Source organism: Neofelis nebulosa, chromosome 2 (genome assembly GCF_028018385.1).
Source record: "Neofelis nebulosa isolate mNeoNeb1 chromosome 2, mNeoNeb1.pri, whole genome shotgun sequence".
In the NCBI taxonomy this organism is placed as follows: Eukaryota; Metazoa; Chordata; class Mammalia; order Carnivora; family Felidae; genus Neofelis; species Neofelis nebulosa.
The window spans coordinates 8,064,250-8,081,032 of record NC_080783.1 but is presented as its reverse complement, the minus strand read 5'-3'; the positions used below and the strand labels follow the sequence as shown (position 1 = coordinate 8,081,032).

At 43.7% G+C, this 16,783-nt stretch overlaps 1 protein-coding gene across 1 annotated transcript in view; it reads right to left on the bottom strand.

Moving 5' to 3' along the window:
* Window positions 1–2,185: 2,185 nt before the first annotated feature.
* The window catches only part of PDE6D (phosphodiesterase 6D), a 52,633-nt gene continuing 38,035 nt past the window's right edge, over window positions 2,186–16,783 (bottom strand). Inside the window, exons 3-6 of the mRNA XM_058719541.1 lie at window positions 6,222–6,310; window positions 5,487–5,612; window positions 4,659–4,764; window positions 2,186–2,791 (exon numbers count right to left, since the gene is read on the bottom strand). Of these exons, the coding sequence (XP_058575524.1) occupies window positions 2,710–2,791; window positions 4,659–4,764; window positions 5,487–5,612; window positions 6,222–6,310 (403 nt within the window). The 3' untranslated portion in view covers window positions 2,186–2,709. The remainder of the gene's footprint in view (window positions 2,792–4,658; window positions 4,765–5,486; window positions 5,613–6,221; window positions 6,311–16,783) is intronic.

Here is a 16,783-nt window from a genome sequence, read left to right as displayed (position 1 = left end):
AATTCACCCGTGCTTCCCTTATGGCAGGCACTTCTACCCGTCACGTCCCTCTACTAGAGGCACGTGAAAGGCAGGCCTGTGCCTCACACACACATATATAGTAAGAGTATAAGTGTGACCTAATGTGGCCTTTGGTAGACTTGACTGCCTGCAACCCCTGCTTTTGCCCAACTGGGGCCAGACTCAGTGCTTCACCACACGCCCACCACAGAAGTCCAAAAACACTGGCAAGGAACGCAGCAAACCTCAACCAGAGTTTTCTACATAGAAATCTATGTTTGAAAGGGTCTTCTAAGTTCTCCCACAGCTTTCTCCAAGGTCATCTGTCTTCTCCTCCCCTACCTACACAGACTCTTCAGGTCCTCTTGATTGCCCGCAGCATCTGAATGCTGACCCTCTGCTTGCACAAGTCCGAACTGGGAGCACCCTTTGTTCATCAAGCATGCTGCCCGGAGACTTTAGTTTATCTTACAGCCACCTGTGTGGCTGTACATATTTACTTCTCTAACTTTTCCTCAATGTCTCCACCAGTACTTCTCAAAGTATGGGCCACAGACCACCTGCATCAGAATCACCTGGGGTGTTCTAACAGGTGGATTTCTAGGCCCCGCGCCTACTGAATCAGAGTCTCTGGCAGGTACTTGTAAATGTTTGAGAACGAGTGGCTGTACGCTGTGCTATGCCTGGGCTGTATGCTCTCTTTCATAACGTTCTGTGGCCTTCGATGTACCCACGGACGGCCCAGCTCTGCAGGCATTCGGATCTGCACCCACTCTACCAAGGCGGACTTGAACCTACAAGGGCCTCGTCCCCGCAGCTCTGTCCTCTCCTTCTGCTTGTGCTCCCCGCTGCCCGTGCTCCTCCCCCCTTCTCCTAGTCCACCACAGCTGCAGCCCCCCTCTGGGCCTGCTCCGGTCCCTCCTGCACGGTCCCTCTATCACACTGTCCCTGGAGTACACACTTTTTTGGCCTTAGTTGTTTCACGATAAGATGATCCACGTTGCCTGAGCATACGCACTGTTGCCTGAGGAGACGGTAAGAGTCTAAGGAGGACTGGGCTGTAACTTTTTTTCTAAGAGCAGCTGGCAAAGAAGTGTGTCCCTGACAGTGAAGGAGGCTCTAAGCAGGTGGAGAAGCTTCCCTGGGATGGTCTTTTCTCCACTGGGAGGTGTCCAGTCCCCTGAGAGCCTTCCTTGATGGGGAGCAGATACAGTTTAGGAAAAGGAAAGGAGACGAGTTCTCACTCTGAGAAAAGAGATGGTATTTCCAGAAAGTAAAAGGAAACCTGGATTCATTGAACTTTGTTGTTGTTGTTTTAATCCAACCTTGGAATTTAAAAATTGGCTTTTGAAGACAACAGCCCTAATGTGAAGAATAGAATTACCACTGAAAGAGGGCAATAGTCTACTAAAAATGTACTTCTCTCCCCCCCATCCACAGATGCAAACAGACCCTTCGGCAACAGACAGAAGGAGAGGAGGAATCTGGGAGCAGGGGCTACACCACAGAGGGCCCATCTCTTGGTGTAGTCTCCTCCCTCTGGCCTCAGACCTTACTACTGTGGGAACCGCAAAACTTTTAATTGTCGGTATTTTATAAAGGATAGTGAAAGCTACTGGGAGGTCAGAGTAAGCTCCTAAAAAAGATCCCTTCTCTCTCTCATGTCGGACTTGCAGGCACTGCAGATATGATCGCTCTCTCCCACACCACACCGGTCACACCGCCATTTGACTGGGTCTTGAGGCCTCCCAGCACCCCACCCCATCCCAGATGCATTCCTATCGTTCTCCACGTGACTCGAAGGAGATTTTTTTCCTCCATTTTGTAACCTCTGTTCTCTCACTTAGGAATATAAGAGTCCCTACTCTGCCAAGGAAATCTCTTGAACAAATGTACATCATAAAGGTATGAAAAAAGTTAACAACAAACAAACAACGGGCGCATCTATGTTCTGGAAGAGAACCACTAAATATCATGTCTAAAAGACAAATGTTAAGGTCATGGGTCTTGTCTGGGTACGTTGTAACATTCTTGGAAAGCAGCAACTGAAGCAACAGGAACCGCAAGATCTATCAGTCGATCTCTGGAGTAAAACATAGTGGTGATCCTACGGTCTGATAAATGTCTTTCTTCCCATCATGGGGCCGAGTTCATGTTCCAGAAAAAGTAGAGATGAAAGCAGTGCCATGCTAAAGACTGTAGGAATATTTTAATTCATATGTTTTAATTCATTATGTAATAATAATATCAGTCTATTTTACAAGTTAGATGTATGAGAATGTATGAAATAGAAATGGTAGGAAAAAAACTAACCCTAAGTCAGGAATATGAATTTTTCCAAAACCAGGGGCCAAAGGAAGATGTGTTGCCTGCAGGGCCCAAGGAGGAGGCAGGGAGGGGGTGGGAAGAGCATCCACTCTCGCGGTCAGCGTTTGTCCCTGTGTCACCGTGGGAAGGACTCAAGGCTCGCCTTCTACCCCGGCCTGGGGTTGGGAGTTTAGTCTGGTCAGTGGAAGATGGCAGCTTGGGAGGAAACAGCCATCTGGTTACCTACACAGAACCGGTCCCCTGGTGGCTGCAGGTGGGTTTTGCCATAGAGGGAATTAGGGGTGAAAGTGTCAAAAACCAAATGTGTGGAGGGAAAAAGTAAACCGTTTCCTCCTTTCCCCCCCAAACCCCAAATTCTTGAAATGCACACACATTCTTCTCTCAAACGTAGAAAAGTCTCACTCTGGATGTGCTTACAAGAAGATCGTCGTCAAAAAACTTTGTCTCTATGATAACATTCCCACTATAAGTAAGAAAAGAGGGCAAAAGAGTGAATGTGTTAGGCAACAGATTTCATTCTCACAAAGTGGTTTCAGTTTGGGTCTGCTGGGCTCAAGGACACGCACCCACCTAGAACCTTGGCTTGGGGACACTAAAATCTATGTCTAAATGGGGTTAGAAGTCTAATGTGACATTTAACTTTCTGCAAGTTCAGAAAACAGAAGAGAGAGCATATCTTAATCCTTGATATATATAAAGCCCTTAGTAGAGGACTTTGCACACAGGGGTGCTTATAAAATGTGACTTTTTTTTTTTTTTTTTTTTTTTTAAATAACTGACTTTTTGATGCGCCTGGACACCTGCAGGCCTCAGGGGTCGTCTCTTTCCCTACAACACCTACTGTGGTGGACAGCTGAGGGTCGGCCTTTCCTGCATCTGTTCTCATCACTTTGGGTAACAGCACTCTGCTCTTCTTTTGGGGACCCGCACCGTCTCCAGTCTGTGTCAGTCAAGTAGCCCCCGCTTCACCTGGCAAAGAGGTGGGCGCAGGACATAATTTGGGCCAGCCAGACTCTCTCCCTAGAGCGGGATACTTCCCACGGCTGCTCCCGAAGGAGATCGCCCACGGATCCCTGCCATCTGCATCTTTTGAGCCGCCCAGGTCTCAGGACGCCCCACACCTTTCAGCTCTGTCCTATTAGCCGGAGTCACTTTCTACGGCTTGCCGCCAAAGAACCCCAAATGATACACCTGTATCGCCGCACAGAGTGGAATCTCATTTTTCTTGGTGGGTATCTCAGTGTTTCCAAACCACAGCACTCTTGAACCAAGTTAAGGGCAACAGAGGAACTGATTTCAGGTTCCAAAAAGTAAAATATGACCGAAATAACCTAGATATGTCATCTACCTGAAAAAAATTGGGCCTGGTCAAGGAGGAGTCAAATGAAGGCCAATAAAATATAAAAAATGCCCTTCTATATACTACCCTGTACTTTTCCAGGGGAATTAATAGCCAGCAGATACATTTTTGCTGGTAATTAATTACAAAGTAGGTACATAAGAAACTCAAGATTTAAATGGCTAATAGAATAGAAAAACACCTACTACTGTAATTAAAAATCTGTTAAGGACTTATAAACAACCTCTATATTCAGTGTGGCTTTCATCAAGGATCTGTTTAAAGGGACAATCCAATATTACACGATTATCTGTGTGAATAACCCACTACAACACAGTATTACTAAAACCTTTGAAAGACTAATACCTTTTTCCAAGAGAGAATGGTAAGTGGGTTGTTACTGACAGTGGTTTTGGACAAAGGACAAACTAATTATTCTTTGAGCAGGAAGCAGAGCTATTAAAAATGGTAAGCTAGTCTCTGAAAAACTGTAACCAAAGATTATCCTCTAAAACAAAATTAGCCCTTTGACAGACTCCATTAAAGGCTATTCAAGAAACGTACAGAGTATCAGACGTTTGGTAGTCAGGAAAGTGAGCAAAGTAGCATAGATTTAATATATAGCACACGCCAGTGTCCTTCCATATCATCTCATTTTGTCCTGACTACACGTCTGTGATACGGAATTATTAATTCTATGTTTAGAGAGGACAAAAATAAGGCCAGAGGTATTGTCCAAGATTGCACAGCTAGTTAGGGTTAATCAGGAATTTAGTCTAAATCTAAAGTTGTTTACTCTAAAGTTGTGTATATTTTCCATTTGATCACACTATCTTTTTCATAATGACAGAAGTCAGTAACCTGTAAATCTGATACTCTGGATACTCTTTACCCTTATTTCCAACCCAGGTTGCCTGCTGACCAGTCCCCCCACTGCCTGGAACGCCTGCTTCTAGACACACTCCACAATCCCTGTGGTCTGCTCACTCACGTTAGCACGCTGGCAGGCATCATCTGGGACTCAGGTGCTGCCTCTATCAGGGACTGCCAGGTGTTTGTGGAGTTAGGGATCACAAAGCCAAACTCGAAGAACCATTCTGAAGGAAGAAGGAAAAGCGAGTAAGTGGGCATCCCGGACAGTCTCAGGACTCTTTGTCCGCCCCCCTTTGGAGTGAGCCTCTTCTTACCCCAAGAACCATAAATGCAGCCGTCAGAAACCTCTGGAGCCAGAGCCATAAGAAAGGACATGGAAGCCCCCTCAGGCTGTCCTCTGAACCCACCAGAGGCTTGCTGCCTATGCTCCAGGGTCTAAAGCACTAGGACCAGTGGGCAGATACAGCATAAGCAAGGCTTTCTTAGAAGTAGGTAATATGTAAATGATAAAGAGAAGGACGGAATAGGTCTTCTACTTGGAATCTCAGCTCTAACACACATACGTGCACTCTTACAGTCCATGGTTAGAAAATCAGTGCAGAGTGGCCTTGCCAGTTAGATCTGCCTGAGACTGTATGGAGAGCACTGTACCAGGCCCCAATCGGCTGCTTCCTCGTGACCTCGTTACAATTCACCAGTGACAAAGTAGACACCGACCCAGGACCACCAGGGTCAGAAACCCTTTTGTTGGGCTCAGTGTCCCTTGTCATCAGCTTTGTTTTTGTTTCTTTTTGCTGGGGCCCCCAGTCTCGCAGGGTGTGGGAATCCTATCACAAATTGAGTTGCGAAGTGAATGTTACCAAAGCAGTGCTTTAGTTCCCTGGATCTTGCCTTTTTTTCCCTGTCACCCTAAGTGTGGCTTCTAGGCACAAAGGCCACAGAATACCTTCTAGGCATTGCCCTTTGAAGTAAACTTTTTGCTCCAGGCGGAATTTTTCCATTTGCTCTGCTGAAGAGAAGTTCAATTCTCGAGACACTGCCTTGCACTTGAGGATTTTCTTGGGAACACGGGCTGGTAAAGAAAAAAAAATATTGAAGCCACCCTCAACAAAAATCACATACTATGGTGCTTCAAGTTTCTGGAAGCTTTTTAGAGCTGATTTAGAGAACACATTATCTATGTTAAATTTCAGAGGATGCCTTGGTAACAGAATTATACTTTTTAATTTAGGCAGAGGTCCCCAATTGGTCAAGTGCATCTGACTGAAAGATCATCAAGAAACACAAGATATAGTGCATCTAAGGGCCTTCCCTAGCTGCTGTCATCAGGAAGTGGGCTGAACAGGCACCTTCTCTACTGTGTTCTGTTAGTTTTAACCCCTTAGTTTTTCTTTTATTTCAGGGGGATAAAAAGGCAAATTTTCTTTTGGAAAAAAAAACCAACAAAGTTGAGATCTTGGTTTGTATCTTTAGGTATGTTCTGATGCTAAAATTTCAGCACAAAGTGGACTTTGGGAAGTGAGAGAAAGAACGATAGGAAAGGAACTAGGAAGTTCAACAACATGTGCCGTGCCTGCAGGGGCTTGCCCCCCATTAGGGTCTGCATTAATTCAGCTCCCTGACGCTTGGGCCCTGCTCCCGAAACATGAGAGCCCTGTGCAGATAAAGGGTTGGAGAGTACCTTCATGCTCCACACCGGGGACTGACAGGTCTTCTGTTCCTTGCCATAGTATCTTCCCTGTCTCAGCATCCCGGAGGTTCATCCAATTTCTGAACAAATATACTAAGGAAAAATAGTGCACTGAAAGTGACTCTTACTTGGTACTCTAGATGTGTTCTAGCTCTCAGATCTGTTCCTACTGACTCCTGTTTACTGTTTAGCAAGTTGGCCTATCTGCTAAGTGCCATGGAAGCAAATAAGAGTACAGGAGGGTCTAAAGGACATCTAAAGAAAGATTTTAGCAGAGACCCAGTGGAGATATTTTTATCTACAACATAAGAACCAAAGACCATATACACCTAGAAATTGCAAGAAAGTGGTAGAAAATAAATAGTGCAAAGTTAGAAAATTTCCAACAGAATCAGACCAGCCAAGATAAAAGACCTAAAGAGGGGTGCCTGAGTGGCTCAGTCAGTTAAGGGTCTGACTCTTGATTTCAGCTCAGGTCACAATCCTGGGATGGTGGGACTGAGCTTCGCACTAAGCGTAGAACTTGCTCGAGATTCGTTCTCTCTCTGCACCTCCTCTCCCTGCCCTTCTCCCCTGCTTGTGTGGTCTCAATAAATAAATAAACAGACCTAAAGAAAAAGATAAGACAGGTATACCAGTACACATGCAGACCACCCCACCCCACAGTGAGGCTCACAGCCCGTAAGTTTTACTCACAAGTCCAGAGCTCTCACGCACCTGTTTAGTGGCCTGCTCTTAAATATCAGAAAATAGCCAAGGATCACCAGAAATTGAGGAAAGCATTTACTATGAAAGATAGACCAAAATAGGGAGAAAAAAGCAACTCAGAGGAAAAAAGAGAATATACAGGAAGATACAAACTTTTAAAAAGATACATTAAAAACAAACAAAACGGCCAGAGATAACATAACCCTTACGGTCGCTAAAAATTATATACAATAGAATTTTGTATATTTTGGTGATTTTCTCTGGCTCAAGCTTACAATTTTTTTAAAAATTTATTTATTTTGAAAGAGAGCGAGCGAGAGAGAGCACTGGAGGGATGGAGAGAGAGAGAGAATCCCAAGCACAGGCCAGAACTCACGAACCGTGAGATCATGACCTGAGCCGAAACAGAGCCAGCCCCTTAACCAACTGAGCTACCCAGGCACCCCAAGCTTACACATTTTGAGGCTAGTCGATTGACAATCTCTTTTTGTCATAAAATGCCTTCAAGTAATTATATTTTCTAGTTTCTGTATTGTTCATCATACAATAAAGGAGTCAGTAATAAATAGCAATGAAAAAAAGAACATTCAGAAAAATGTTAGAAATAATGTTAGAAAAAAATATTTTGTTTATTCATTCACATTTAAAAATGTTTCTTTTTGAGAGAGACAGAGAGAAAGCATGAGCGGGGGAAGGGCAAAGAGAGGGAGAAAGAGGCTCCGGAGTGGGCTCCGCACCGACGGCAGAGAGCTCGACATGGAGCTTGAATTCACAAACCACAAGATCATGACCTGAGCTGAAGTGTCTGACTTCAACTTCAAGCCACCCAGGCGCCCCAGAAAAATACACATTTTGATAGCAGAACCGAACAACTCAATGTAAGGGTTGGAAGACAAAGTTGAGGAACTCTTTCAGAAAGAAAAATAAAAAGCCACAATGATAGAACACAGGAGAGTAAAGATACAAAAACTGGGTATCAGTCTAAGAGGTCCAACATCTAAATAACAGCAGTGCAAGAAAGACAGAAGAGAAAGACCAAGGAGAGAAAATCATGAATGAGTTAATGCACAAAAATGTCCCAGATTGAAAGGGTCCAGCAAGTGCCCAAGTCACATCAGAGAGAATCTGCAGAACATCAATGTTGGAGAGAAGCTTTCAGAGGGAAAACAAGCTGTCACATAAAAGGGCAGAATCAGAATGGGAAAAAAAGAATCAGAATGAATTACACTTTTCAGCAGGGACTCTGAAGGATAGAGGAAAAAAAAGAATGAAGCAGTGACTTTAAAATTCTCAGGGAAATTCCTGGAACTAAAAAAAGATTTACTTTCTCAAGAAACTAATGGTAATACGCTATTTCAAAGTAACAGGTGAAGACTAAGGAAGAGAACAATATTGAATCCAGGAAGCAAGGGATCTGAAACAAGATACAGGTGAAGGTCCTCAAGTGATTGTGAAAGAGACCCCAGAACAACAGCTCCTTAGTGGGTCTGGAGGGCAACTGGTCAAGGGTCCAGACAAGAACAGGTCAGAATGCTTAGGGAGAGGGGTGCCTGGGTGGCTCAGTCGGTAAAGCATCTGACTTTGGCTCAGGTCATGATCTCATGGTTCATGGGTTCAAGCCCTGCGTTGGGCTCTGTGCTGACAGCTCGGAGACTGGAGCCTACTTCGGATTCTATGTCTCCCTCTCTCTCTGCCCCTCCCCCACTCATGCTCTGACTCTCCCCTCTCAAAAATAAATATACGTGTAAAAAAAAAAAAAAAAAAAAAGAATGCCTAGGTAGAGATTAAGAAATTCATTGAATATCTGATGTGTTTATATGGGAAGATTCCTACAATTAGGGGAGATTTGGGGGTTAAATTTGTGAGAAGCACAGAAAATCTAAGCAAATAAATAAAAAACCAAGACAGTAATTATCACCAGGGAAAAACCAAAGGTAGTGTTGGAAGAAAAGAGTAGTTATAGTTGACTACACGGCTTCATCGCAAAAATGTTCACATAGTCATAATAATAAAGACACAGGCTGTGGACCCAATACTGCTATCCCACGAGGCTGGGGGAAGGAGAGCATGTATGTGTGCTCAGGCAGAAGTGCTGGGAAAGAGTAAAACTCATTTTCCAGAGTGGGAAGTTGATAAACAATGTCTAAAATGGAAACACTAAGACATAGCCACAGTGTGCAACTCAGAAATATGAAGACAAATACCAAATAAATCAGCCAGAAATTGAAAACAGTTTTCTCCGGGGAGTAGAAAACAGGAGTCAGAGGGCACAGAACTCTGCTCATCATGCAAAACCAGGTAGAACTAGGACACTGAGCAACGCACACACACAACTGTGGCAAAGATGGACTAAACTTACGAAGATAGTCCTGAGGTGGTGTTGTTTTTTTTTTTTAACAATGGACAAATAATTACAGAAAAAGAAAATTAATATTATCTATCCATAGAGGCTAAGGCTGAGAAAAATCGTTCATATTTGTAAAGAGACTGAGCTTCAGCTAAATACAGGTGATAGGGTTTGGTTTGCAGGTCTTGTGTTTTCTCTTTCTGCCGTCTAGCAACCAAACCCTCTTCCCAACAGCACCCTGCAGCCTCCATGCCCTCGTGGGAGACAGCCACTGCTCGGCGGTACTGTAACTAGCAGACCCAAATCCTTCTCTCGGGAGCCTGGAACAGCGGGAGGCAAGCACATGGCCTAGGCTTGGACGCCTGGGCCCCAGTTCGAGGGCCCAGTCACACAAGGGCTTGAGGAAAAGGCGGCCGTTCTTCAGAACGGGGCAGCAGGAAGTGCTAAGCCAACCTTTCCTGCAGTGTGGCTGTTGCTGCAGGTTCTGGTCCGACTGCCAGTCAGTTCTGAAACCCCAGGGAGCCTTTGGCTTTTCCCACTGTTTGGGCAGCTTGCGGTGTTGAACCCCAAGCGGCACAGCTGGTTAGCATCACTATGCACGTAATGGTACATTTAACCCTCTGGAGAGATTCTTTCTAGGTTTCGCTGCGGTAAGAGAGAAGTCACAAAAGGTAGCCAGGGGTTATCCAGTAGAGTGCCTTGAATATGAGGGGTACCCAAGCCTCCTGGGCCCTCCATTTGCCTGTGCACTATACCCCCACCCTCCCACACGAACCTACCACTGCTGTGCTACTCTCCTCTCGGTGTGTGCAATCCTAACCACGTCTCCTTGTATGCTCATTGTATCATCAGATACTGCTGCTCTTATACACCTATGTGGTGTTCTCTTCCCTGCTTCATATTTTGAAATTCCACTTTATTTTTAATGTTTATATGTTTATTTGGAGAGGAGAGTGAGAGAGAGTGGGGGTGGGGGGGAAGGGCAGAGAGAGAGTCCCAAGTAGGCTCTGTGCTGTCAGCACTAAGTCCAATACAGGGCTAGATCTCAGGGACCCTGAGTTCATGACCTGAGCCAAAACCAAGAGTCGGATGCTTAACTGACCGAGCCATCCAGGCATCCCTGAAATTCCACTTTTTTTTTTAAAACAACTAAATTCAAAAGCAAGTCAAAAGTATACATACTTATTAGATCACTTTGTTGTTTTTTTTTTTAAAGTAGGTCCTACACCCAATGCGGGGCTTGACCCCATCATCCCAAGATCAAGAGTCAAATGGTCTACTAACTGAGCCAGCCAGATGCCCCTAGATCATGCATTAAAATTCCAATTACTACAAATACACTTATGTATTCTGGGGTCTCCATATATTAAGAGAAAGCTTCCCCAACTGGAGAAACGAAACAATGTATACTATCGCTCTGTCCAGCAAGTCCACTCTTGAGCTCAGATCTAAACAGAACTGCCTTGGGGCGCCTGGGTGGCGCAGTTGGTTAAGCGTCCGACTTCAGCCAGGTCACGATCTCGCAGTCCGTGAGTTCGAGCCCCGCGTCAGGCTCTGGGCTGATGGCTCAGAGCCTGGAGCCTGTTTCCCATTCTGTGTCTCCCTCTCTCTCTGCCCCTCCCCCGTTCATGCTGTCTCTCTCTGTCCCAAAAATAAATTAAAAAACGTTGAAAAAAAAAAAATAAAATAAACAGAACTGCCTTAGACATTTAAGCTCAAGGTTTTCAGAAGACATGGTACTCATTTAACCTATCGTATACATGCTTTTCATTCTTTCTCTTCAGATAGACACGTGTACCAATATAGCTACGTTGGACACCAGATTTTCTTAAATTAAACAACAATACTAAAATTATTCTTCAAGTTTCAGGCTCACACACAAGTGGAGCTTTCTAGCAAAACTGCAAGAAAAGCCTGGGAAAAGGGGCTCCCTTCATAAAGCAACAGCTAGATCAGACCTAGCAGTTTTCAGAAAAAGCATTATTGCTGCTTGCCCAGGTCAGCAAAGAAAAGCCTGGCACCAGAACTTACTCTTCGGTCCATTAGAGGATAGAAAGAAAATGAGTGTTCTCTCCGGTAATTAGTGGATAGTGAATTTAAGCTTCCTCCATTTTATAGCAAGGGAGATAAGCTGCTAAAAATATATGGCTTATCTCCCTAACATAAGCACCTCTTCTCTTTATAAATAATCAATTTAAGAACTTTAATTATCTTTTTGGGAAATAGATTAAAAAAATATTTTGGCTAGTTCAACAACTAGGCATTTCCTACGTGTACCTTAGTCTGGAAACCTATCAGTGTCTATGTCATGTGCTTCACTTTATAATCCTAAGAAAACCTGTAAGACTTTACCCTCAATAAGTCACACAAAATGAGAGAAATACATACAGAGTTCCATCCAGTGATGTTGGGGTGGAGGCTGCTTAGAACCCCTCCAAGTTCTGTAAGTCAGAGGTACAAAGGAATACTCTTTAATTCATGGCAGAGATGCAGCCATTTGGGAACAGCTTTATAAATCATAAAAATACAAATCCATAACAGCCCAATAGCAAAAATAAATAAATATTATTATTTAATGTTGATCTACTTTTGAAAGAGAGAGAGCACAAGTGGGGGAGGGGCAGAGAGAGAGAGAGAGAGAGAGAGACAGAATCTGAACTGAGAGCAGAGCCTGATGCGGGGCCTGAATTCATGAAGAGCGAGATCATGACCTGAGCTGAAGTCGGAAGCTCCACGGACTGAGCCACCCAGGTGCCCCAGAAATAAAAATTATTAAGGTAGGTATCTTAAAATAATAACAATGACAAAAGATGGTCCTCAAAAGCAGCAGCATATTTGGCTAAAAATGCTGGGAATGAAAGGCAAGCTTTGATGGCTGATCATCTGGCTGAAAACATTTTTAACAGCTTTTTGCTAACTAGATTTTTCAGAGAAAAAGAGCCTGAGTTTTAAGACTCAAAGGTCAAGTCACTTCCAATCTTGAGAGAGGAGAGGATTAGGCAGACAGGCTTTAAGGAGGGGGGCTGGAGGACTATTTATAAATACCACCTTCTGGGTCAGCCAGGTCTTTTCTCATTTAAAAGCTCCCAGGTGATTTATAACCAAGATGAGCACAAAGGAACACTCCTTTACTATGGGAAGCCTCTCTCAGAGAGCTGTTCCTGGTAGCTTATTTGGAACCAGGCAGACAAAAGTAGCACTCTCATATGTAAGAGCATCTTAAAAATAAGCTTCGGCCTGGAAACAATAAGCTCCAGAAAAAAAAAAAAAAAAAATCAATAGATGGTAAAATGTCCAGCCTTTTAGGAAAGGTAAAAAAGGAAGTATAAACTAAGATAAACATGGAAGAGTGAGAGTCACTTGGCTCAACACAGAAGGTTACATAAGTCCTCTTATGTTTTAAATAGCTGTGACCTGGTATGATTTCGATCCAGTGCGGGAGCTGAGGACAGACCTGAGGTAGAGAAGACAGCCAGGGAGGTGGTGGTGGAGTGGGAAGTGAAGTCTTGGGGGCTGGAAGAAACTAGTCAGGTGAATGAGGTACTAGGTAAATTTCCTTGAGATGTGAATGAAGGAACTGGAATAAAAGAATTTAAAATATTTAGTGACAATCATCTAGAAGCATTTTGGAATGAGTACTGGCTCTTGCTTAGTTTTAAATGGAAATGGTCAACCTCAATTTTTACATATTAAACAGAACAGATACATGGCAGTACCTCACTGGCCAGTTGAGAGGAGAGACAAGAGGGAGATTAGGGGAGGGGGAGAAGGAGAAAGGAGGAATGGGGAAGGCAAAAAGGGGAAAGAGGAAAGAAACATAGAACACATAAACACACAGAGAGGCATACACAACAGATGGAGTGAAAGAAAAAAGATACTGAGAAAGAGACAAATAGAAATGCCCACATGTAACTGATAACCAAGAGACAGGCCCAGAACAGATGGGAACAATAAGGAAGAAGTTCAGAGATGAGATTCTAGTTTTTCCTGCTTGAATCGTGTATTGTAGAGTTGTCTTGGTTAGTGGCTTTCATACAATGATTTGAAATTGATGGGTAGGTTGACTGCCTCCCTGAAAATGTTAATTGGCTGATTCATAGATTCCTGTAATTTGTCATCCAAACTTGTACTTTTGAGAATGAAAGAGGGTGCTAACTGGACAGCACACTTAAATGAGTTGGTTCATGTAAGGTGCTTAGAACAGTGCCCGGGCATTTAGTGAACAGAGTGTTGTTACAAATTCATTATCATCTCCTACCTAGTCTCCTGATGGTTTTCCTTGCTTCCATTCTTTTTTAAAAAAAAAAAAATTTTTTTTAATGTTTTTTTTATTTTTATTTTTGGGACAGAGAGAGACAGAGCATGAACGGGCGGGAGAGGGGCAGAGAGAGAGGGAGACACAGAATCCGAAACAGGCTCCAGGCTCCGAGCCATCAGCCCAGAGCCTGACACGGGGCTCGAACTCACGGACCGCAAGATCATGACCTGGCTGAAGTCGGACGCTTAACCGACTGCGCCACCCAGGTGCCCCTCCTTGCTTCCATTCTTGCCTCCTCTTTCAATCCATACTCCTCAGAGAAGGCAGTTTCTTAAAAACTGTGAATTAGACGGCAATCCCTTGTTTTCCTTTGCACTTAAGAACAAAACGCAAGTCCTTTCCATGGTTTGCAAGTTCCCCAGTTGCTACGTTCCAGCCATAAGTCTCCTTTCTTCAACACGCTAGTGTCTTCTGCTCACGATGTCACCTGAGTGCTCTTGCCCTTACTCTTCACACCCCCACACTCTTGGGACCACTCAGTCTACAGTGATCTCTGAATCTAGATCTGCTGCCTCCTAAGTTGGCCCCCCTCCTTCTGTGCCCCCATGCCAACCCTGACCACAACCTGGCTTCCCCTGAGCAGTCTGTGCTATCTCCATTTCCCCTGAGAGGAGACTAAATACCACTTCACCTTTGCTGTATTACTTTCCTGGTCAAAGACCTTCAAAGGATCCTCACAGACTGATCCAGGTCTCTCCATATATCTGATTTCAAACTATTCTTCTTCTTCTTTCTTTCTTTTTTTTTTTAGTGTTTATTTTTTAAAGAGAGAGAGTGTAAGCCGGGGAGGGGCAGGGAGAGAGAGAGGGAGACAGAATCTGAAGCAGGCTCCAAGCTGTCAGCATAGAGCCCGATGCGGGGCTCGAACTCACGAACTGTGAGATCATGACCTGAGCCGAAGTCAGACACCCAAACGACTGAGCCACCCAGGCATCCCCCCCCCTTTTTATTTATTTTGAGAGAGAGAGAGAGAGCGAGAGAGAGAGAGAGAGCGAGAGAGAGAGAGAGCGAGAGAGAGCGAGCACATAAGCAGGACAGAGAGAATGGGAAAGAGAGAGTCCCAAGAAGGCTCTGTGCTATCAGCGTGGAGCCCTACTTGGGGCTCCATCTCACAAACCATGAGATCATGACCTGAGCCGAAGTCAGGAGTTGGATGCTTCAATGAGCCACCAAGGTGCCCCTCAAACTATCATTCATTCGCTAAGTACTTATTAACAACTTCCTATGTGCCAGGTATTGACATGAAAGTTGCATGTAAAAAATTTGGGCAATACGGTTTCATAAAAAGTGACATATAAAGCACAATATTTTTATATCTATACATTATTTTGTAAACTTATGGTGTTAGAGAAGTAAAATATATATTTGTCTATTCCACTCACATCACTTTAAAAAATATTTTTTCATTGGAATGGTAAAAGATTGCCTTATGTTCACGGTCACCTTATATTTGGGCATTATTCTACTAATTTTGTGGATTTCCTCTATATATATGGCCAAAAAACTTATTTATTCATGCCCTTCAAAACAACTCATACTCAAGCTGGATAATTCCCAGTGATACTGAGATAACTCTCTAATGATATGAACTCAGATCCTGATCACTCATCTAGGGATGGAAGATCTATATCATTTCAATTCCTAACAATCCACCAGGAAGGGAACTGGTTTATCAGGTGTTATTCTGTTCTAGCTCTTTTTAAGAAGTAAACTGTTTTAGATTTACAGAAAGGTTATAAAATAGCTCCGTTCTCATACACCCCCACACCTAGTTCCCCTATTAGAGACAGATTCGCCACGACTAATGAGCTAATATGGATACGCTATCAGTAACCAAAGCCTACAGTTCGTTCAGAGTCCCTTAGTTTTAATCTAATGTCCTTCTTCTGTCCCAGGATCTGGTCCAGGATCCCACATCACATTTAGTTGTCATGTCTCCTGAAGCTCCTCTGGGCTATGAGAGTTTCTCAGACTTCCTTTGTTTTTGATGACCTTGACCGTGTTTAGTACTGGTCAGGTATCTTCTGGGTGTCTGTCAATCAGGGTTTGTCTGATGTTTTTCTCCTGATGAGGCTGGAGCTGTGGGTTTTCAGGAGGAAGACCCACTGAGGTAAAACGGCATCTTCATCCCATCACGTCATGGCTACGTACCATCCACGTGGCTTACTCCTGTTGATGTTGATCTTGATCACCTGGCTGAGGTGGTGCCTGTCGTTTCTCCGCTGTGAATATACTTTCCCCTCCTTTCCACGTCGTATTCTTGGAAGGAAGTCACTATATATGCAGCCCAAACTAATGAGTGGGGAGTTCTCCATCTCCTTGAGGTAAGAATAACTACGAGTTATTTGGAATTTTGCAGTAGAGATCAGTCTCTTCTATTTTTTAAAGTAGGCTTCACACCCATCGTGGAGCCCAACGTGGGGCTTGAACTCATGACCCTGAGACGAAGACCTGAGCTGAGACTGAGCCACTTAGCTGACTGAGTCACCCCTCCCATTTTTGATTCAATTATTTATTTATATCAGGCCATGTGTTTATTATCAAATGACTGTGCTCAGATCCCTAAATTTTTATCTCCCAACATGAAAATATTTCAACACTAAGCAATCTGCTTAAGAATATTTAGTTAAGATGCTCATCTATACAGGTGCCTGGGTGGCTCAGCAGGTTGAGCATCTGACTTCGGCTCAGGTTCAGGAGTTTGAACCCCATGTTGGGCTCTCTGCTGTCAGTGTGGAGCCTGCTTTGGAAACTCTGTTTCCCTCCCTCCGCCCCTCCCTTGCTCACTTGTGTAAGCATGCATGTGCTCTCTCAAAAATAAACAAACATAAAAAAATTAAAAAAAAAAAAAAAGCTCACTTATAAGTCTCAGGGATTCATTTGGGCTGTGGGAGGAAGAGAGAGACCACAGGATATATTAGCATATAGTCATAAGGCAAGGCTGAGAGAGGGGAAAATAAAAATTGGTTTGGAGCAAAACACCTGGGTTGGAGTTGCTTCTATTGCATAATAGCTGTGATCTTAGAGAAGTCTTTTAACTTACAAGAGTTTTAGTTTATAAACCACAGATAATACCAAAGCCTTAAGGTTATTGCGGCATTATATGAAATGCCTACAAAAATGGTTTATACATTGTAAAACATGATGCAAATGTTGGACATTATTATATCATTATTATTC